General features: G+C 50.9%; 1 protein-coding gene across 7 annotated transcripts in view; it reads left to right on the forward strand.

Moving 5' to 3' along the window:
• SLC6A2 (solute carrier family 6 member 2) overlaps positions 1 to 21418 on the forward strand; it is a 47286-nt gene extending 25868 nt beyond the window's left edge. For 3 of the 7 annotated variants that reach the window (XM_027092259.1, XM_027092260.1, XM_027092263.1), the window contains 9 exons: positions 2666 to 2804; positions 7586 to 7720; positions 9337 to 9440; positions 10686 to 10810; positions 11552 to 11664; positions 12913 to 13041; positions 13999 to 14098; positions 15074 to 15174; positions 15333 to 15831. In XM_027092259.1, coding sequence (XP_026948060.1) covers positions 2666 to 2804; positions 7586 to 7720; positions 9337 to 9440; positions 10686 to 10810; positions 11552 to 11664; positions 12913 to 13041; positions 13999 to 14098; positions 15074 to 15174; positions 15333 to 15719 — 1333 coding nt within the window. In that variant the 3' untranslated portion in view covers positions 15720 to 15831. Of the gene's footprint in view, positions 1 to 2665; positions 2805 to 7585; positions 7721 to 9336; positions 9441 to 10685; positions 10811 to 11551; positions 11665 to 12912; positions 13042 to 13976; positions 14099 to 15073; positions 15175 to 15332; positions 15838 to 17362; positions 17435 to 18070 lie in introns of those variants that run through there. The other 4 variants (XM_027092261.1, XM_027092262.1, XM_027092265.1 and 1 more) reach the window with 3 other exon arrangements.
• Positions 21419 to 21739: the final 321 nt, after the last annotated feature.

Genomic DNA, 21739 nt, shown 5'->3' on the forward strand with positions numbered 1-21739 from the left:
CCCCCTACTCTTCCCCCTCCCCCCTCCTCCCCTCCCCCTCCTCCCTTTCCTTTTCCTCTCTCTCCCCCTACTCTTCCCCCTCCTCCTCCTTCCCCTCCTTCTCCTTCTTCTTCCTCTCTCTCTCTCTCTCTCTCTCTCCCTCCCTTTCCCACTCTCTCCCTCCTTCTCATCATAGGAGAGGGACCTCAGCCAGGGCCTCAGTTTTGAGCTGAGACTAGCAGGGACAGAAGTTCACCAGGCAGACACATTGGGCCAGGAAGTGTGTTCTAGGCATAAAGGAACAGATGGTTCCAAAGCCTAGAGTGACGAGGGCTTCATATAATTCGGGAATGACGAGTGGCTGGTGGTCGCCAGGAGCCAAAGGCATGGTGTGGCAAGGCATGGGGTGCCCTTGGTACAGGGCGACTGAGAAAGGCCTCCGATTCTGAAAGGCACATGTTTTTATCCTCTCTCCCAGGATTCCACAGCGCTGACGCTGTTGACGTTTGGGGCTGGATAACTGCGGTGGGAAGGCTGTCCTGTGCATTTTGGACGTTTAGCCTCATCCCGGGCTTCTGCCCACTAGACACCAGTAACACCCCTCTGCCCTCCAGCTGTGACAACCAAAAATGTCTCCAGCTGTTGCCAAGCGTCCAGGGGAAGCAGGGGCAAAATTGCCCCCAGTGAGAACCACTGTTTTAGGTGATAAGGAGCCTCTGAGGATTTGGGGGCAGAAGAGTGACAAAGTTAGAACACAACTTCAGATGAATCGGATGGTTCTACAGCAGCACAGACTGTAGATTTAAGGAGGCTGACTGGAGGTAGAGAGACTGGGGTGGTGGGAGGATGGGGAGGTTTTTACAGTAGTCCTGGAGGAACAGAATGTGGGTCTGGCCTGGCATCGGGCCATGAGGACGGGGGTGTTGGTTGAGCTGATTTCCAAGAGCTAGGGCTAGGAGGGGCCAGACACAGAGACTGATTGCTCAGGAAAGTTGATGCAGGTTGAGTAGTTTGTGTCCACAGCATCCTGCCTGGGGGCAGTGGAGATGAAGGCCGTTCTGGAGATGGGGACACGGGTCTTTGTGGGCCTTGATCAGACACACAGCTCTGCTCATTCATTCCTGAGTGCTCACTGCAGACTCCTCTGTTTTCCTGTCACCACCCACCTCCCTCTCCCCATCTCGCCCCTACCACACCTGGCCACCCCTTCTCAACTCACCGGCTCTCCCACAGGCCCGCAGAGAAGGCACCAGCCAGCCCCTCAGTGGAGCCCGCCACAGTGACTCCCTTTCAGGAGTTTTCTGGGCACTCCTTAGCTTCTTTGCCAATGCCTGCTGCTCCTTGAAGGCTGGGACTCAGTCAGAATGATAGTTACAATGACCATTGGCGCTGAGCATCTCCTGGGTTCTAGGCACTGTCTCACATTCTGCAACGTAAGCCTCGCGAGAGCCATTTTACTGAAGAGGAAAAGGGCTCAAGATGGGGAATGTTTGCACCAGCTATTGTCACCCAGGAGTTCCATGTGGCTGGAACCATCACCTGCTTGTCCACAGCCTTGTCACCTGCCCCCAGCAGTCCTCTTTCGGTTTTGACTTCTTTCTCACGAAATTAGGTGTGTGAGATTCATCCATACGGAGCTAGTTGCTATATAATATTCCAATTTATGAATATATCATAATTTATGTAGTCTACTGTTTTTGTTTTGTTTTGTTTAATATTTATTTATTTATTGGCTGCATTGGTTCTTAGTTGCAGCACACGGGATCTTTTGTTGCAGTGTGCAGTCTTCTCTCTAGTTGAGGCGCACGGGCTTAGTTGCCCCAAGGCATGTGGGATCCCAGTTCCCTGACCAGAGATCGAACCAGCATCCCCTGCATTGCAAAGCGGATTCTTAACCACTGGACCACCAGGGAAGTCCCTGTAGTCTACTGTTTATAGATATTTATTTTGCAATTTGGGGTTGTTATGAATAATGCTGCTATGAACATTCTAGACCATGTCTTTTGGTGAACATATGTACAATGTTTCTACTGGGCAAACACCCAGGAGTGGAATTGCTAAAGCAGAGGATACACATACCTTTAGTTGGGGTAGATATTCCCAAATAGGAGAAAAGTTTACTCTTATCTCAGTCTCTAGACCAGGGATTCTAAACCTCAGCAACATGGGAATTTTGGAGGCTGTCCTGTGCCTTATAGGATGTTTAGGTTGTCCTGTGCATCATAGGATGTCCCACTTCTCTATCCTCTAGATGTCTCCTACCCAAGTCGTGACAATCAAAGACATCTCCAGACATTGCCAAATGTTCCAGTGTCCACTGCTTTAGACCATGAGTGCTATGAGGGCAGAGACCTTTCCTCTGTTTATTTACCACCCTCTCCCTAGGACCTGGCTTGCAGGTGGCACTCAAGAGATATTTGTTATGTTGAAAGCTTCTGTTACCATTTAAAAAGCAGCCTTGGGTGGGGACGTCTCCCCAGATGAGTTGCTGGCCCAGGGCAGGGAGGTGCTGGGCACAGGCCATGACGATGCAGGGCAGGTCCAAGTGATGCAGGGCTGTAGCGGGGGCAGCCGAGGGCCTGTCTCCATCAATGTGCCCTTTCGAGGACTGGCCTGTGGTCGAGGCCTTGATCATCCTCCCTGACGACACCATCTTCCCCGGTCCATTCCCCTCTCCTCCCCGCAGACGTGGCGTCCTGCACCTTCACGAGAGCAGCGGGATTCATGACATTGGCCTGCCCCAGTGGCAGCTCTTGCTCTGTCTGATTGTCGTCGTCATCGTCCTGTTTTTTAGCCTCTGGAAAGGAGTGAAGACATCAGGAAAGGTAATATCTTTGTTTCTCTTTCAGTTGGGAGGTTGGCCTCAAAAAAGATGTTTTTTTCTACCTATAAACAGGTAGTTGGTGAAAAGAAAAGGTGGAGCTAGAAGTACAAAACCTGGGTTTGCACCCCAGCTCTACCACTGGTTTGCTGGAGATTTAAGATGAATCCCCTCCCTTCCCTAAGCCCAGGACTCCCCAGCAGTAGGATGAGGGAGTGCAAGTGGATCAGAGTTCTTCACAATTTCCCACCAAAGCCTCCCTAATAGCAGAGACCAGGGAACGGGACACCCCAAGGGTCTCTGGAAAAAGCCCAAAGCAACCTGTTGACATGTGTTTGATAAATCTTAAATTCTGGACTAAAACTGCATGGAAATATTGCAGCCTTCTCCAGCATATAACCATTTCCTTCACTATAAAATTGATTGTTCCCACCTCTGAATTTTTGAGTAAATGAGAATGCTCCAGAAGATATCTAGATGAATCCTGGGGCATCCTCTGACACACTGGGGAGTGCTCGCAAGGGTCTACGTTTCCTGGAGAGAGGAGCACAGGGTTTGATGGCCTAGGAGAGCCTGCCAGAGTTGGCATTCTGACTTAGGTGACAGTGCCCCCCATAGTCAGCACCTCATGGTGGAGTATACTCAGGTCATGGCCCACATTGATTCTGAGCCCGACGAATATCATGAGAACAACAGCTCCATTTGGACCCTATGGGTCCATGTGGAGCTTGGCTGTATTAAAGAGGCTGTAGCTGGGAAATATTCTGTCCAGTGTTTTGGTTAGCTATTGCTGTGTAACAAAATACCTCAAGATGTAGAGATGTAAAATAACAGCCATTTTATTACCTCTCATGATTCTGTGGGTTGACTGGGCTCAGCAAGGTGGTTCTTCTGCTCCATGTGATATTGCCTGAGCTACATGTCTGGGGGATTGACTGGGCTGGAACCTCCAAGATGGCTAACACTCATGGATGGCAGTTGGTACTGGCTGGGAGCTTAACTGGAGCTGTCAACCAGAGCACCTTGGGTAGTTTCCATACAGCCTCGCCCTGTAGCTTGGGTATGTCACAGCATGATGGCTGAGTTCCAAGAGCATGTTCCAAGCAGACAAGCCCCAATGTACAAGTAGCTCTTCCAGTCTCTGTTTTCATCATGCTTGCTATTGTCCCAATGAACAAGATAAGTCTTGTGGTAAAGCCCAGAGTCAGTGTGGAACACACAGTGTGTACGTTCATTGGGGGTTACAAGGCAACAATAATCAGGTAGGCGTGAATTTATGAGAACCTTCATTAGGCAACTGATTTTGAATTTTTTTTAATTTATTTATTTATTTTTGACTGTGTTGTGTCTTCATTGCTGCGCGTGGACTTTCTCTAGTTGTGGCAAGCGGGGGCTACTCTTCCTTGTGGTGCACAGGCTTCCCATTGCAGTGGCGTCTCTTGTTGCAGAGCACAGGCTCTAGGCTCACAGGCTTCAGCAGTTGTGGTATGTGGGCTCAGTAGTTGTGGCTCGCGGGCTCTAGAGCGCAGGCTCAGTAGTTGTGGCGTACAGGCTTAGTTGCTCCGTGGCATGTGGGATCTTCCTTGACCAGGGATCAAACCTCTGTCCCCTGTGTTGGCAGGCAGATTCTTAACCATGGCGCCACCGGGGAAGCCCTAGGCAACTGATTTTGAAAAGTGGTGTGCATCAGGGTTCTCTCTGGTTCTCCTAAAGTCTTGGTTATGCCATAGATAGCAAAGATAGTGACAGGGGACCAGCAGCCAACGGGAATGAAATTTGACAAGAGCCTGAAGTGGAACTTCCTATCAGCGTAATGGAGACATGGTATCTGCCCCAAGGAAGAACCCAAATGAAATGCAGACCAGGGCTTGGAGGAATTCTAAGATAGAGCAAAACCAGGCTAGGACCACAATCATCCCAACACCTGACACATAGTAGGTCTTCAGTAAATATTTATTGACGGAGTAGTGAGGAAAGAAGGGAAGGGAGGAAGAAGGGTAGGTGGGTAAATAAGTTTGGGGAACTTCATTAAGTGTTCTTTTGAATTCAACTCGGTAAACATTTATGGATACCTACTATGTGCCAGGCTTGATGCTAGTACTAGTGATGCAAGAAGAAATAAGACAGATTCAATTGATTGTAGTATTATGTGTGTTATAGACAGGTAGGTGTAGGTCAATGTTATTATTTTCTTGCATCTCTGTTCCGAGACATATGTGTGTCCCCCTTTCAATAAACACTAATGGTCACAAACTATACACACTATTATAGATCTTGCTTTTTAAAAAACTTAACTTTACCTTGAAACCAATTTTACATCAGGTAGGTTGCACTTTAATTGAGATACAAACTGTGGGTTTTTCAACTGTCATTAAATCAATTTAGTGGGTCACCACAATTTTTCAAAATGAAATTGTCTAGATAATAACAGCGTGCATTACACATACTAAAGATAGAGATGTCTTGTGGAATTTTTGCATTTCAGTTATAGCAACCCATACGTCTCGATAAATAAGGTTTTTCTTACCATGAGTTCCCATGGTCCAAAAACCATAAGATGTTACATTAGTGGAAGAAGGAAGCTCTTCAGACTGAGAGGGTCTGCAAAGACCATGGAGAAGGTGGCATTGGGCTAGGTCAGGTAGAGATGGGGCAGAGGGAAAGGGTTTTCAGCTGCAAGCAAAACTACAGAAGCCCCAGGCCAGCCTTGTCCAGTCTCTCTGTGCCTCTCCTGGGTATCGAAAGCAGGGCTTTCCTGGCCTCTCTGCAGGCAGCAGAGCTGCAGAAGGTGTATGAGCTCTACTACTGCTGCCGGCCTGGGTGAGGGGCCACCACGGGCTTCTACTATTACACCTCAAGATTAAGTTTCCTGTAGCCATGGCCAAAGGGGTACAGCCTGCCCCACCTTGTTTAGCACTTGGCTGGAGCAGGCCTGAGTTGTCTATGGGGAGACTGATGCTAAAGAGAAAAGGAGGGGAGACTCGCATGCTCCGTTTCTTTGTGCAAAGTCACCTTTGGAGGAGGAGGACTCACACCCTCCCCTGAGGAGTGTAATGACGAGTGGGGCAGGAGTGTTGCCCTAGGAAGCCCCCCGCAGACGGAAACTTGCCGCCTGAAGTCCCTGCCCACATTTTGCCTCCAGAGCAGGCGAGGACCCCTGCAGTCCGTAGGGAGGGGCTTTCTAGAATAAGGAACTTCATGCAGGACATTGCAGTGTCCTGTCTTTCATTGTTTTTATACTCTGGCTCATGAGAAAACCAAGAGCATTGCTTATTTCTTCCCAGACTACGTCTGGAACAGGACACGGATCTTTTCTTAGCAGGCTGCCAAAGCCACAGAGCTGGCCTGAAATGAATTGCAAGTGTTCAAACTTCCTGTCTTGGCCAGTGAAGGCTCTGTTCTTGGGAAGATGGCTCCACAGCTGGCAGCTGGGATACTGGGGGGCGAGGTACAGTCTGAATCAGGGAAAGGGGTTACCGCAGACCACACACTCTGTGACCCCGGCCCACCGACCACCGCAGGGTAGAGGGCGGAGGCCAGTCAGCCCCCAGGGCATCGGGCAAGTGTGCACACAGTGCTGCTTGCCTCCCTGGAGTCCTGTCTGCCCACCCCCCACTCATAGGTGTTGGCTGAACCAGCACTTAGAAACTACAAGCCTGTACCAAACGCCTCAGTGTTGAACTGGAAGGTTCTCCAAAGCCATGTGCTCCAGCCTGCTTGTACAGATGGGGAAGCTGAGGCCAAGAGAGGGACAGGGTTTCACAGCCTGGCAGAGCCAGGACTTGCACATGGGTCTCAAACATGCAGTAGCGTGAGGGATTAAGAACACGGCTTTGTGTTGGTTGGTGGGTTGGAGTCCCGGCACCATCATTCACTAATGGGTGACCTCGGGATGAATGAGGCTCCCTAAGCTTCAGTGTCCTCACCCCGCAGTTCCTGATCCTGCCCGCCTCCAGGGCAGCTGGGAGGATGGGATGAGAGGTCCTCGCTGCTGGGCTAGCAGATGGAAATTGCTCAATAAATGATCCTCACCTGTCTTTGTCCCCTGCATCCACCTGAGGGAGCCTTTAAAGCAGGCACTGCAAGCCCCATCCCAGACCAATTAAATCAGAAACTCCAAAAATGGAGTCTGAACTTGGACATTTTTGTCTGTAACTTCCCCCAGAGTCGTCTAATGTATAGTCAGGGGTGAGAAGGAACAGCGAGGAAGCCTACGCAGCCTTCTCCTCTCCCCGCCTCTCTTCTCTGTTTCTTCATCGTGGGCAGGGTGGGCTGGTGTCTCTTTTCAGTCTGGGGACAGTTTTTTCCCTTATGGGTTTCTGGATGAGGCAGTTTGTCTTTGCCCTAAATCCATCCCCAAATAAAGAGCAGCCAGGGATTCTGCTTTCTGCCCAGCCACGTCCCTCCCTGGGTGGTGAGCTTAGGAGGACACGCTTGAATGAAGGTAAACAAGAGAGGGAGAGAAGGGAGGAAGGAGGGCGTAAAGGTGAGGGTGCTAGTTAGTGCAGGAAGCTGGTAGAGCAGGAGGCGCTGGGCACCGAGAGTGTCTGCGTCCTCACTGCCTTGGCTTCCTTGGCAGCGGTGCCCCCAGGTGCTGACTTTCTCATGGGGTGCAGCCTTGGTCTGTCCGCTCTGTCCTGGAGTGCCCCAGGCCTGGCCTAGAGGTGGAGCTTTTAGCATGCGCACGGTGTGAAGGAACGTGTGGGGAGGGTGTGACTGGCTCACCCCCCGCCAGCCCCCCTGGCAGCAGAGTCGGGCCCTCACTGCGACCTTGCCCACCGCCAGGTGGTGTGGATCACGGCCACGCTGCCTTACCTCGTGCTGTTTGTACTCCTGGTCCACGGCATCACGCTGCCCGGCGCTTCCAATGGCATCAACGCCTACCTGCACATCGACTTCTACCGTCTGAAAGAGGCCACGGTCAGTGCCCAGCGACCACCCACCCTTGGGCCAGGGTTGGGGAGGGTCCTCGGTACAGGCAGTGAAAGAAAATCTGGTCCCAGCTCTGCGTAGCCTGGGATGGATCCTTCCCACTCTGGGCTGCAGCTTCTCTACCTGACCAAGGCCAATTTGATTTGCACCTGACAGTCTCCGTGAGCCTGTCCAGCTCTGATGGCTCGGGATCTGTGGTTCTGTTGAGTGGCCTTTGCAGACCCCTCCTTTCAAGGAAAGCAATACCCTGTCCTGGGTTCTTACCTCTGCCCTGTGCCGTGGCCCCAGCCTCACCCCAGCCACCCTAGCCCTATTTCTACTCTGGTCTCCAACTCTGGCCTCTGGTACCCCTCCAGCTCACTGTCCTGCCCAGAGGCAGCGATTACAATGAAGGTGGGGTGACTTTGGAGTGGAGTCCAAAATAGCACGGTGAGGCTGGGAACAGGGACAATCTTAGAGGTTCCTAGTGCCTTGAGCATCTTCAAATCCCAGCTGAGATTATTTCCAACCTCCTCCCTCGTGTCTGCCTCAGTGACCACACCTCAATATTTCCCCTCATAATCCCCAAAGACTTCTCCACACTCTACTTGAACCCATAATAATCCTGGCAGGCAAGATCAACATAGGATTAGGACGGATGCCTCCCAGTACACACCTCCCATTGTCCTAGCACAACTCTGGGTTACAGCCCAGTAACCAAGAGAAAACCCTACTTCCTTAGTAACTGTCAGAAAAATAACAGAGCGTAAGACATGAAACAGCCTTGTAAATTGTGAAGCAAGTCAGAGTTCTATCTGTTCTGCATTGTTTAAATATCCTAAGTCTTTGTGGACAGTAGAAACTCAGCCTGAGTGCCGTCTCAGGGAGCAGATATATCTTCCTCCGTCAGATTGCTTCTCTCATTACACCCTTTTCTTACAAAGCAGGGGAAGTCTAGAATAGCACGAGTGGGGAGATGACAGAAGTCTCACAAATCCGAATTGTGGCTTAGTCCTGGTGAGCTAGGTAAAATTATCCCCACTGTACAGATGAGGAAACTGAGATATAGACAGTGAAATTGACCAGGGCAAGACCATGAGGCTGAGAGGTTGGAGAGGAGCTCAGATCTCCGGGCTTCCAGCCATGCAGTTTCATCATCCAAAAGATGAAGGAAGTAGACCCGACTGGCCACCAAGGAGTCACCACTGTCTATGGGTTGGTAGAAGCTACTAGGAATCATTACCCCTTTCTGAAGATGTTGTCTCCATAACCGCTGAGATAGTCATAACCCTTTGCCCTTGCCCTATCCACATTCTAGTCTAGAACATTTTGTTTATTAACTTTCTTTGAAAATCAGGATGTCAAATTGAGCCAGTGAGTTCCTCTGGGGTGAGCTCACTCATGACCACCCAAGGCTGGGAGATGCTAGAGAGACCCCAGCCTCTCTGTACAGTGATTTTGTACAGGCTGCTGGAGAGCAGGAGTTGCATGGCTGCCCATCTCTAGTTCAGACCTCATTTCCTCAGGTCTTAGGGCATCCCTGGGACTTCCCAGCCCTTCTGGAGCAGTGAGGTAGTCCAATTCTGTGGAAACAGAGGGTGATGGCCTTTATCTGCCCATTTCAGGTATGGATTGATGCTGCAACTCAGATATTTTTTTCCTTGGGCGCTGGATTTGGTGTCTTGATTGCATTTGCTAGTTACAACAAATTTGACAACAACTGCTATAGGTAAGATCCTTCCTGGGGCTCTGGAAAGCTCTAAATCCTGGGAATCAACCCTTGCAGGGATGGGAGAGAGGGCTCTGGTCTGGGACAAGTCAAATTTTCTGCTTGGGTTTCTTTCCCCGGGAAATGAAGCAGAGTAGACCATCCTGGATGTTCTGTGAACTCCAACATGGCCTACGGGGGTCCTGATGAACATATGTCAGTTCAGGACACCTCCCAGATAGATGCAGGGTGAGGAGCTGGCAAAGTTGAGGCCACTAACACTGGGATATCATGAGGGTGGGTAGCTGGGACAGAGGGGCACTGTGTGGCTTTCAGAGCAGCCAGCACTGCCTGTCTGTCCATCTGATGCCCAGGCAGACAAGGTTGGAATATCCAGGCTGGTTGCTTGAGGGGTGAGGGCCTAGCAGGGTCAGAGCTTAAGACCATACAGCAGAATGAGAAGTCTGCTCAGTGCTGTAGAGTCAGAAGACCATGCTCTAGATCACCTGGTCCTGTAAGCATTTAATGCTGCCTCCTGCAGCCCCAGTGCTGTGAGGGCTTCAGACATGGGCACAGATGGGGCTGCTTCCATCCCTCTCTATCAAAGGCTTAAGACAGAATCATAACCTCCCTGGTACAAGACAGAGTAGGATGAATGCATACCAGTGGGACAGGCTTTAGGGAGGCTAAGGAAATGGGGTGATCAGCCATCTGATGGGGGGTCAGCAAGAGCACAGAAGTGCATTTGAGGTGAGCCTTGGAAGATAGTTAGGGTTGGGATAGGCAGACACGGAGTGAGTGGACAACTTACAGCATGAGCAAAGCCAGGGGAGGTGGTGTGTTCGTGAACCAGCAAGTTGACTGGTTTGCTCAGAGAGTACGTGTTGGGGAGTCATGGGAAATAAGCCTGGAAAGAAGTTTGGGTCATCTCAGCAAAGCTCTTGAATGCCTGGGTGAAAAGTTGGGAGGCACTGGGGAGCCACAGAAAGTTTGTTGAGGAAGGAGGCTGGTGCCTCGATTTCCCAGCAAGAGTTCGATATCAGGCTCTGGTGTTAAAGTGTTTCATCCAGAAGCTGCTGACCTATTTCCTGCACCTACAGGTTCTGACCCTGTGATGGTGGGGTGCTGGGGGCCCATGTGGCAGCAGGGGCGCTGAAGAGGGGGTTGGCATTTGAAGCCGTGGATTCCATAGATGATCCAGCAGTCCATAAGCGGGGTTGGGGAGAGTCAGACCACTTGAACTAACAGTGCTTTCTTTTCTCTCAGGGATGCCCTGCTCACCAGCACCATCAACTGTGTCACCAGCTTCATCTCTGGGTTCGCCATCTTCTCCATCCTTGGTTACATGGCCCATGAACACAAGGTCAACATTGAGGATGTTGCCACTGAAGGTGGGTGGGCAGACTCGCCCACTGAGGAGGTGGGGGCTGCAAAACTCACCTCTTTCTTAGCAGTTCTCCTGTGGCTGTGTGACTGAGAGGGCTGGACACGGAGCTTTCCCAGCTGCCCACTTTCTTTGAGGCCATCAGTAGGAAGTCCAGGCAGAATCATCTTCTGAGTCAGGCCAGACCAGATAGATTTGGGAGCACTGACCCTGTACCAGCCCCTGTGCTAAGCACTTGACGTATCTTGGTTTAGTTCTTGCAGTGTTACTAGGCAAGTGTTAATAGACCCACTTTAAAGATCAGAAAGCTGAGACTCAGGCGATTGAAGTTGTTCAACCAGCTCGTGTCCTTCCCCGCTGCTTCTCATATTCTTATGGCCACAAACAGGCCAAGACTTGGGGAGGGGCTGCCTCTGATGGACTCTGAAAATCACAAAGTTTTGAGAGTAAGAGGATCCCTCATGGGGTGCAGGAGGTGGGGTTTGAGGCCCGTTGCCTGTAGCTGTCCAGGAGAGGCACTGCCCTCTGGCTTGGCTGTTTGAGGTCAACCTCCTTGGTGCGTAGGTGAACTCAGGCTGAAGCTGGTTTCATCAGTCATCTTTAGACCTTGGTTTGCTCCATCTACACATGACTGCCCAACTATCATGGGGCTGGGCTGGGGCTTGTTGGGCCTCAAAATGCTCTCCTATCATCTGCAGCTCAGACCAACAGTCCCAGCTATTAATGAGGTCCTTGATGTTTCTTACAGGAGCTGGCCTGGTCTTCATCCTGTACCCAGAAGCCATTTCCACCCTATCAGGATCCACGTTCTGGGCTGTCGTGTTCTTCGTCATGCTCCTGGCTCTGGGAATTGACAGCTCAGTGAGTGACCTGGCTCGGGATACCATCCCCCCACAGACACCACTAGACCTGGCCCTCCCTCCCCTAACTACACTCACACTACTCAGAGTTGCCCCGCATTCAAGCCCCTGATCAGTAGTTGTTTGCAGAAGACCTTATTTAAATGCAAACAAGGAAATCAGTACTCACTCAGAAAGGCAAGATTTAGGCCAAAGCCAAGAGCCAAGAGAAACCTACTTGACATCATGGAACTCTACCTTAGAAGGGACCTCAGATAAGCCAGCCCAATGCTCTCCTTTTACAGATGGGACACTGAATTCAGAGAGGGCGTGGCTAGAACTCTTGTTCTCTAACCAACCACTCTTCCCACGGTATTTCATCAGCATCCACTCAGGCTGAGTGAGCGGACAGGAGTCAGGTCCCTGTTGATAAGGGGGAGACAGGAGTTATCTCTTCACCCTCTCCCACATGGTTTCTGAGTTCTGAGGTTGGCTGAGAATAGGGCAGAAGTAGGGTGAGAGGATGGGGAGAAGGGAGGATCTGCTGATTTCTCTAGAGAAGCAAGGCAGCCTCCAGGGTTCATGAGTCCAGGGCTGCGGGAGGTCCAAGGGAGCCGGGAGGCCTGAGACTGGGGTTCAGAGAGTCCCTCACTCCTGTGTTGACTGAAAAAAAAATGCACAACCTGGGACTTCCCCGGTGGTCCAGTGGTTAAGACTCCGAGCTTCCACTGCAGGGGGCACGGGTTCACTCCCTGGTTGGGGAGCTAACAATCCCGCGTGCACGTGATGCGGCCAAAAAAAAAAAAAAAGTGCACAACCTAAAAGTTGAGAATTATGTTTCAGTTGGCAGACTTTCTGGGGACTTTAAGCCTGGGAGGCAGGCTCTCAGATCACTCTGAGGGACTGCTCTGAAGAGGTCAGGGAGGAACCAGGATATGTAGGAGTTTTTGCAACAAAGACCAGGTGGTCAGAGCATCAAAAGATTACTGTTAATTAAACAAAACAAGACATCTCAAGTTAATGAATTTAGCGCTTTTCTATATATGGGAAGATGCAAGAGTCTGGGCTCATTGAAATCATTCCTTTGATATGCACCAGATCTATGTAGAGCCAGTATCCTTTCTTTCCCATCCTGAGTCCCCTCAGGTGCACCTTTGCGGGGGCAGCAGTAGTGGCTGATGGCTTGGTGGCTGCAGCATCCTTTGTTTGCTGATATGTTGGACAACATTTTTCATTCACCTCTGTATCCCACCTGCCTGGTTCCCTTCAGATGGGAGGCATGGAGGCGGTCATCACGGGCCTGGCCGACGACTTCCAGGTCCTGAAACGACACCGGAAACTCTTCACATTTGGTGTCTCCTTTGGAACCTTCCTTCTGGCCCTGTTTTGCATAACCAAGGTGAGGGGGGCTGGGCTCTGGGTCACCTGGGGCTTCTGAGGCTGCATTTCAATCCAGCCAGATATTCCCAGACTTGAAGCTGGCGGGTAGGGCTAGGGTGAGCTCAGGGGAACCATGGCAGTGCCTGGTATCCTGAACTCCGTGGCCCAGTCCCTTAGGGTTACACCCCATTGTTATCTGTCCCTTCTGAGCCTGAGGATATCCAGACAAATCTTTCAACTGCTTGTTGGTTTGGGGGGACAGCAAAAGTCCATTTTAAACTGCCAACTGAAGAAAGTGCACAACCTGAAAGCTGAGAATTATGTTTTGTTCGGTGGACAAAACTGAGGACTTAAGCCTGGGACACAGCATCTCAGATAGCTCTGAGGGACTGCTCCAGAGAGGTAAGGGAGGATCCAGGATACATGAGTTTTTGCGACAAAGACCAGGTAGTTGTTACATCAAAAGATTACTGTTGACTAAAGAAAACCAGACGTCTCAAGTTAAGGAATCTCATGCTTTTCCATGTATGGGAAGATGCAAGAGTTTAGGCTCACTGAAATCATTCCTTTGATATGGACCTCAGCTATCTAGGGCCAGTATCCGAGCTTTTTGCTGACTGCTAGATGGCGGGCATGCTGTTTCTATCCTGAATTCCCTCAGAGCTCACCTTCAGAGGGGTGGCTATAATGTGATGGCTGCAACATCTTTTGTTTACTGACGTGGCAGGCAACATTTTTTTTTTTATTGATAAAATCCATCTTGCTTTTTACTGGCTGAAGTCCCCACCCTCAGACCCAGTGAATACACAGAATACGTAGCAGCAACACAGTAGCACCAGAAACCCCATTACCTGTGTTGGGGGTGGGTGTGGGTTCTGAGTGAGCGGGACAGGGGACAGCTCAATTTTGATGGATGTAACAGTTGATAGCCATTTCTATCCATCATGGCCTCAGGCTTTCTCTGTCCATGCCCCAGGGTGGAATATACGTGCTGACCCTGCTGGACACGTTTGCGGCGGGAACCTCCATTCTGTTTGCTGTGCTCATGGAGGCCATAGGCGTCTCCTGGTTTTATGGTACGTGCTGGGTCCTGAGCGTGTGGAAAAGCCTCGGGCCCCATGTGCTTCTGGAGCCTTTTCACCTGGAGGTGCAAAGGGGCTTTCCATTTCCGGGGCAGTCACTGGCTGATTCCAGAGTTGAGCAAGTTGCTTATTGGGCACAGCTCTTCCAGCCCTCAGCTCATCTTTGCATGAGCTCCCTTTAAAAGGAGGAGGCAAGGGCCCCAAAGGCATCAGCGTCAGCTGTTAGAGAGGAACTCAGAGGAAGATGCTGCTCCTCAAGCCATGTAATTCACTCTAGAGTAGGGTTGCCAGGTTTAGCAAATCTGGGATACGACACATCCAGTTAAACTTGAATTTCAGATAATGAATCCTTTTTTTAGTATATGTCCCAAACATTGCATGAAATTATTTAAACTAAAATGACTTTTGTTGTTTCTCCGAAATTCAAATGTAACTGAGTGTCCTCTATCTTCTCTGGCAACCTTATTCCAGAGCTGAATGGGGAGAACATGGTAGAAAGTGAAATGTGTTGTCATTGTTCATTTTTTCCCCATGTGTCACTCACTCTTTTCTACTCATTGGAAAGAGTCTGGTCTCTTCTACCAGATTAAAGTCGGGGAAAGCTCTATATACACAGCCATCATTGTTTTAAGAGAGAGGGAGCGGGAGGAAAGAGCTGGGCTTTGGAGTCAGGCCACCCTGGCTGTGTAAACCAGGGCCAAGTCCCCTCCCCTCCCCGAGCCCTGGTTTTCCCTCTGAAAAAGGAAGTGGGGCGGCACCTACCAGGGGATGCTACCCCTGAGTGTGTTCTCTCCCCTGTTCTGAACCAGCCAAGTGCCTGTCCCCAGGTCGCCTAAGTGCCAGGGTATCCCTGTCTTAGGAGATACTGTTCTGCTGTCCACCTGGGGACAGACCCTCTTGGGAAGGCAGTAGGGGTGGCCCCAGGCTCTGCAGGGGCCGCTGTGATGGGCCTGCCCTGTGTGTGCGCAGGTGTGGACAGGTTCAGCAACGACATCCAGCAGATGATGGGGTTCAAGCCGGGCCTGTACTGGAGACTCTGCTGGAAGTTTGTCAGTCCTGCGTTCCTCCTGGTGTGTAGTGCGTGGTTGGGCATCCTCGGGTGAGGGGTGCTGTGTGTCTGGGGTGAGGGTGGGGGTGGGGATCTTTGCCTCTAAGGGGAGGAGGTTGGGATGCAGGGCCCTGGTCACGCAGACAGATGCTCAGGATGCTCCGCCCTGTTGATTCCCAGGAGGCTGCACATGAGAGGGGTCGCCAGCCTGGGGCCAGGTCTGGGCCGGGGGCTGTCTGTGCCACCACTCAGTTCCAAGGTCACCTTTCTAGTCTTCTTCTCTTTGTATTGCTCCTGTTTCTTTGTCTCCTTTTTGTTATCCTTCCTTACTTGGATTCTTCCTCCTTTCTCTCTCGATCCCCCTCCTTCCTTATCTTCTCCATTCCTGCATCCATCTCACACGCTGGCCCTCACTTCCCTCTGGTCCCTCTCTGCATCTCTCCCTCTCTCCCGCCTCCTTCCCTCTTTCTCCCCTCTCCCTGTCCCTCTCCCTCTTCCTTCTGTCCCTTCCCCCCAGTTTGTGGTGGTCGTGAGCATCATCAATTTCAAGCCGCTCACCTACGATGACTACATCTTCCCACTCTGGGCCAACTGGGTCGGGTGGGGCATCGCGGGCTCCTCCATGGTCCTGGTGCCTGCCTACGTCGTCTACAAGTTCCTCAGCACGCGGGGCTCCCTTCGCGAGGTGAGCTCTGGGCCGAGCCTGGGGGAGGGTGGGGGACAGCACGGGAGGGGGCATCCCGAGTCATTCCCGCTGGGGTGAGAGAGGGAGACAGAAGGACACAGAATCTAGAGTCAGACGGACCTGCCACGTTGGCCACGTTATTTACCCCCAAGCCTCAGGTTCCACATTTGTAACCTGGGGTAATCATACAGACCTTGAAAGGTGAAAGGAAGTGCTTAGCGCAGGGCCTGGCACACGGTAGATGGTCACCACGCGGCACTTCCTATCGTGTTGAACGTCATATGCGCCGTGTGCTCCCACTCTGTTCCTACCGTTGTTTATGTGAGGGGCTCAGCCCTGCAGTCCCCTAAAGAGCAGTTAATCTGCATTAACTGTGCCCACTCCTGTGTCCCACCTCCTAAGGTTTGTCATGTCCCCAGATGTCCCCCACTCTCCCCATCCAAACTCACCGTGACCTTGTATCTTGGCTTTCACCTGCTTCTATTGTGAACCTGATACCTAATCAGCCTAAACCAGAGATTTCCAAAATACATTTTCTTCTTTGACCTGCGTACATTGCAGATACATATACGCATGATCTGCGTTTTCATTAAAATTATGTCTTTCCTATAGTTTGGTTGTTAAATGCCCTTTCTTTTATAAATAATGGTGATAGTCATTTCCTCATGCCCTTACTTATAAAGATCTCATCCCTTCATTCCTTTATCCACTCCCTTCACAGATATTTACTGAGAATCTGTACGGGGCAGGCAGTATCCTCAGCTCTAGACACATTCCCCGGAGCTCATGTTCTCGTGAGGGGACAGAAAGACACAGGAGGACGTAAAGGAGTGAGCTGTACAGGAACTTAGGGCAGAGGGTCCCGGGCAGGGCTGGGACCCCCTCTGCCTGTGACATGTTTCCTGTCCATGAAATCCCAAAGTCTAGGAACCTCTGGGTCACTGGGAAGATCCATGTTCTGTGAGCTCATCCCGGACGTGGAACCAGGACCTGCTTTGAGCTTTTTATTCTCTACACTTTGGGATCCCCCTCTAGTGATCAGACATTGATTCCAGACGCATTCCCTGAGTCCACCCTGTGTCTACAGCCCAAGGAGGCAGCCCCAATCCCCAGGCAGGGCTGAGGTCCCATCACTGAGTTCTCATTGTGCTCTGAACTTGTCCTCTGCAGCACTGACTCCAGTCGTGGTTGTAAAACTGCCTGTGTGTGTTTCTGTTCAGTGTCAGCCCCTTCCCTGAGCTGTAAGCTCTCCCAAAGCAAAATGTGTGGGTGACCTTCAGCTCTGGATCCCCAGGACCTAGGCCAGTGTGTGACTACAGTCATTGACTCAATAAACATTCACTGGATGAATGTCTCAAAGTGAACTAACCAGGGTGGGGAGTGTCTTGTACGAACCTCTCCTGCTGTCCATGTGAGACTTCAGGGCCAAATAGCAGGTGGCCCTGATGTGTGGTGTCCTCTGGGCTGCTGGAAGGGTGTCCCTGGGCCAAGCTGAGGCCTCCTCCCCTTCTCCATCCTTTCACAGAGACTGGCCTATGGCATCACCCCAGAGAACGAGCATCACCTGGTGGCCCAGAGGGACGTCAGGCAGTTCCAAGTAGGTGCAGCTTGGACCATTTTGATGGGGGCCACGGGGCGGGGGCCCTACTGCTCCCTGCTGTGCTATCGGAGGCAAGACCACACACCACACTCCAGAAAACCCAGAGCAGCTGTGGGCTATAGCCCCTGGGGGTGTGATGTTACAAACCGGAGGAGAGGGGCCTGTCTTCTGCCTTCTACCAGCTGTCGCCTGCCCCTCCACTCCTTGGTCCTGAGATACCAAATGCCCAGACTTTCCTAAACTCGGTTCTCCCTCTTTGAATTGTGACCACGGAGTATCCCCAAATGAGGCTGAGGATTTCTTATCTTGAAGGAAGCGCTGTAGGTACATCAATAACGTGTTGACCTGAGTCCTACCCTTTTCCCCTGTAAAATATGGGGGTGGGGGAGCCAGGAGGGTCCCGGTGAGCCCCCCTGCTTCAGACTTACTGTGTGACTTTGTGAAGGCTCCTTTGCCCTTTCTGGGTGCCCATGACAATTAGGGGATTGGCCTGCGTGTTCTGCGGGTCTTTGAAGGAAACAGCTGTGTTTTCTGCCCCTCCATGTGTCTTACTGCCCTTCTCAGCTGGCCCTTGTCCCTCTGTCCCTGCCTGCCCTGGCCCTGGCCTAACAGCCTTGCCGTCTTCCTCTGCAGTTGGAACACTGGCTGGCCATCTGAATCTGACCCTGAGGAGGAACCCTGCTGCACCAACGTTCAGGTCAAAGGTTTCCTACCACCCCAGACACTGTCTGGGGATTCCTCTCCGACCCCCCTCTTCCTCTTTTCCAAGTTAACAACTGATTTAGTGACCTGGTTTTCGTTCACTTTCTGTTCACCTGGCCTGAGGGCTGTGAGCTTGGATTGGTAAGCCTTGTGGGAGAGGAGGAGAGGAGGGAACAGGAAAAATGACTTCCGTCGAACCTCTTTAGTTTTGAGGAAGTCTCACCCAGTGTGGGAACCGGCCCGAGCTGACGTCCACGGGCTTGGGAAGGACTCCCCACCTCGTTTGCTGGTACTTTGGGCCGCAGAAGAAATCCTCAGTCCACCAGATCAGACAGAGGATGTTGCTTTTTGGTCAGACACTGTAAAACCAAAACACAAATAAAAAGCCCAGCTGGGTTTGGGAGGTACAGAGATCTTGCCTCTCTCGTCTGCCCCGGTCAGTGCTCTGTTGTTTGGACCTTGGTTGGGGGGCTTGGGGGTATTTGTCGCTGTTATGAAGTCCGTGGATAGAAGCTCTGGGGGGTCGTGAGCAGAAATCTTCATAGTCAGTTTTCACTCTGGTTGACCTGGGTTTGATTTGTGTGTGTTCTGGAATGTTCTTCTGGTTTCTGGCGCTCAGAGGGTCCAGAGCTATGGGTGTCACAGTGAGTGGCTTCTGCAGAAGCAGCAGACAAGTCTGTAGAGACCGCATGCGGGTCTCGCTCTGTCAGATGCACGGAGCTCAGGAACCTACCTGTGGCTCCTGAGACCTTCCTGGGGGACTCAGGACAGGAACCCAGCAAGGCCAGCTGCATGTCTCCATTACGGGATCCTCTGCTGTCCTCACGGGGCCAGGTGGGTGTCCAAGGGCAGCCCGACAGGCTGCCTGTTTCTGTATTGTTCACAGACACCTGCAAAGCCTGTCCCTGGGAAATCCCACCCAGCCTGGACCAGAAGTCTCAAGTGATGGGAAGTGGGCCCTGAAAACTCCCTTTGTCTCTCCTCATGGGCCGTACTTTGCACCGTGGAGGGCAGCATGGAACCAAGCCTATAGCACCCCGGTCACTTAGGTTGAGGGGAGAATAGTCTCAATTGACGGAGCAGGTTGGCGGTTGTAGAGAATTTCAGGTTGATTTCTGATACAAACTTATAAGTGGTGCCCTCTGGTGGTGCTGGTGGCTGGTCTCAGCTCTTTCAGAGAAGCGATTTGTAGTTGGTAAGTCGGTGGCATCCATTTGCATTTTTTTTTTAACATATGGTCTGAGTTTCTTACGCTCTCATTGGCAATCTAGAGTTGTGGGTTATTGTCCTGACTGTGGGAGCCACTGTTGCAGAATCTTGGGCAAAAAAAAAAAAAAAGGCCACATCATTTCCACTGGGAGTAGAGGGTGACACACATCCAAAAGGTGCTTTGGGGAAAGTGGGGTGTCACTGAGCCTAATCTATCGATCATGCAGTCTGTGGAAGATGGGCTGGCTGGGGGCATGGCGGTGGTTTTCTCCCAGGGACAGGGTCCTTATGGCATTCTTTAAAGAAAAGTAGGAAAATCAGTAGACCTTGGATCTCTCCATATAAAAAGTTCAGTTCAAAATCTGAGACAGCCCAAGTGGCAGGTGTCTTGGACCCTGAAAAAGAGGGGGCCTGGGAGCATCCAACAGAGTGGAACAGACAGGTAGGGGTCTGGGAATGAGAGCAAGGTGACCCGTCACTGATGGAATTTGGCCTCACAAGTGACTGAATCCGCCCGCCCCATGAAGGGTAATTCCTCCCTAGGTGTGACAGCTTGTTTGTTTTTAACAAAGCACTTTCATCCACGTTTACTCCCATCCGCCCAGCAAGTACTGCAGGGCTGGCTTCTGTGTCCCCATTCTGCAGGTGAGAAAACCAAGGTCCAGCATTTCAGTCATTCTTGCTCAAGGTTCCCCAGCTACTAAGGGATCCAGTTGGACCCTCAAGTCACAGCCCCTGACTCTCAGCTGAGAGCACTTTGAAATTCCCAGCACAATATGGTTCACCCCACCCAGGGCTGTCATTAAACATAAACAAAAATCCATCCAGTCAAGTGGCCAAGGCATATTTCTTAGCAAAAGAACAATGTGTTGGAAGAAGGGGGGCGTGGGGGGATGTCATTTATTCTCCTCTAACTGGTTGCTAGAGAGGAAATGATTTAGCTGCTCTCCTTTGATGAAAATAATCACTCTAGGGAACAGTGGGTTGTGAAAAGCTGAGCCTCCTTGGCAGAAATGAGTCAGAAAAGCCTGTGTATCAGGGGCACCCTTCAGAGAGAGCCTGACATTTGCTCTTTGCCATCTGCGCGTGGCCCTTCTGCCTCCAGACATTTGTCCGAAGGCGAATCAGAGATGTGGTGCTACCTGAACCAACACCAACCAACCCAGTGGTGCTGCCTTGCAGGGGAAGTTGGCTCCCGAGCCTGGGGAGGGGCTCTGGAGATGGGGGGACCCGGGGCACCCATGGACATTTTCGAGGAGGTGCTGGCAGACCTTCTGGGTTCACCTTTCACCCACACTCGCTGGAGAGGGAGCATGGGCTTTATCATAAGTAATGTTTGACTTCTTATTTGAGGCCTTTTTTTTGATAGTAGAGGTTATCGGGGATAAGGGTGCTCCTGTGTACTGTATAGAGCACTTTTGATACTTTACCAGATTTTTTAAGGAATTATTATTTTCCATGAAGTGTAAAAATATCTGTTTAATACCATCCCGTTAACATCTACTCAATGTCTAATTATATAATTTAGTGTCTACCTGTGAGTCGGTCTTCATTCTAGATGCGAATGAGACAGAGGAGAAGGGGACCTGCCAACTCTTGCCAAATATCATGCCAAATAAAGGTCCTAAAAGCTGCCTTAATTCTCAGAGGGGTTCCGGCCCAGGTGGGAGCCAGTCTCTTGCCAAATGATCCCGTTAATGTGAGACCAAACATTCTTACCAAAGATATCATTTCTTAGTAAGAAGCCCACTGAGCTCACTTCATTTCTTTATTTCCTTTGAAAGCCATGGAAGGGAGAAGAACAGAGAGGGAGTGTGGCGTGGGGGAAACAGCACAGCATTTAGAGTTGCATGGACCTGGGTCTATGGCTGTCTTACTGGGTCACCTGGGGAGAGGGGCTCCACCTCTGTGGGCTTCAGAGTTCTCTGTCTGTAAAAGCAAGGGTTGGATCAGAGATCAAAGGTCCCATCTAGTAAATAAAATTTCCTGTCTCCGTAACAATGTTATTGTTGTAAATTTACAATGAAGGAAGCACACGGTTTACTTTAGGACATTCCAGAATGATCTAGTGACCAATAACCTACTACTGAGCAGACATATCAGAACTATGATTTTTCTGGACATTCAGTAGTTCCTCTTTCGACAATATTTCTTCAACTGATGCCAGAAACACTTGGTATTTTAAAAAATAAATCCAACCCTTTTGTTTTGCGGAATTTGAGGGTAAGTTGTCATGCTCTTATGAGTCCCAAAATCCACAGCTCTGCGATGTGCAGCATGGCTATAGCTGCGATCATAGAAGTCACCAAAATTCTGGTGAATGTGAAGTAGCTTTTGGGGTTCCCGCCCTCATCCCTCTGTTTCTCCACTTTTATGTAAATAAGGACTCTT

This window comes from Aethalodelphis obliquidens, unplaced genomic scaffold (genome assembly GCF_003676395.1).
Source record: "Aethalodelphis obliquidens isolate GAN/ISIS:26980383/991018 unplaced genomic scaffold, ASM367639v1 scaffold75, whole genome shotgun sequence".
NCBI classification, from domain to species: domain Eukaryota; kingdom Metazoa; phylum Chordata; class Mammalia; order Artiodactyla; family Delphinidae; genus Aethalodelphis; species Aethalodelphis obliquidens.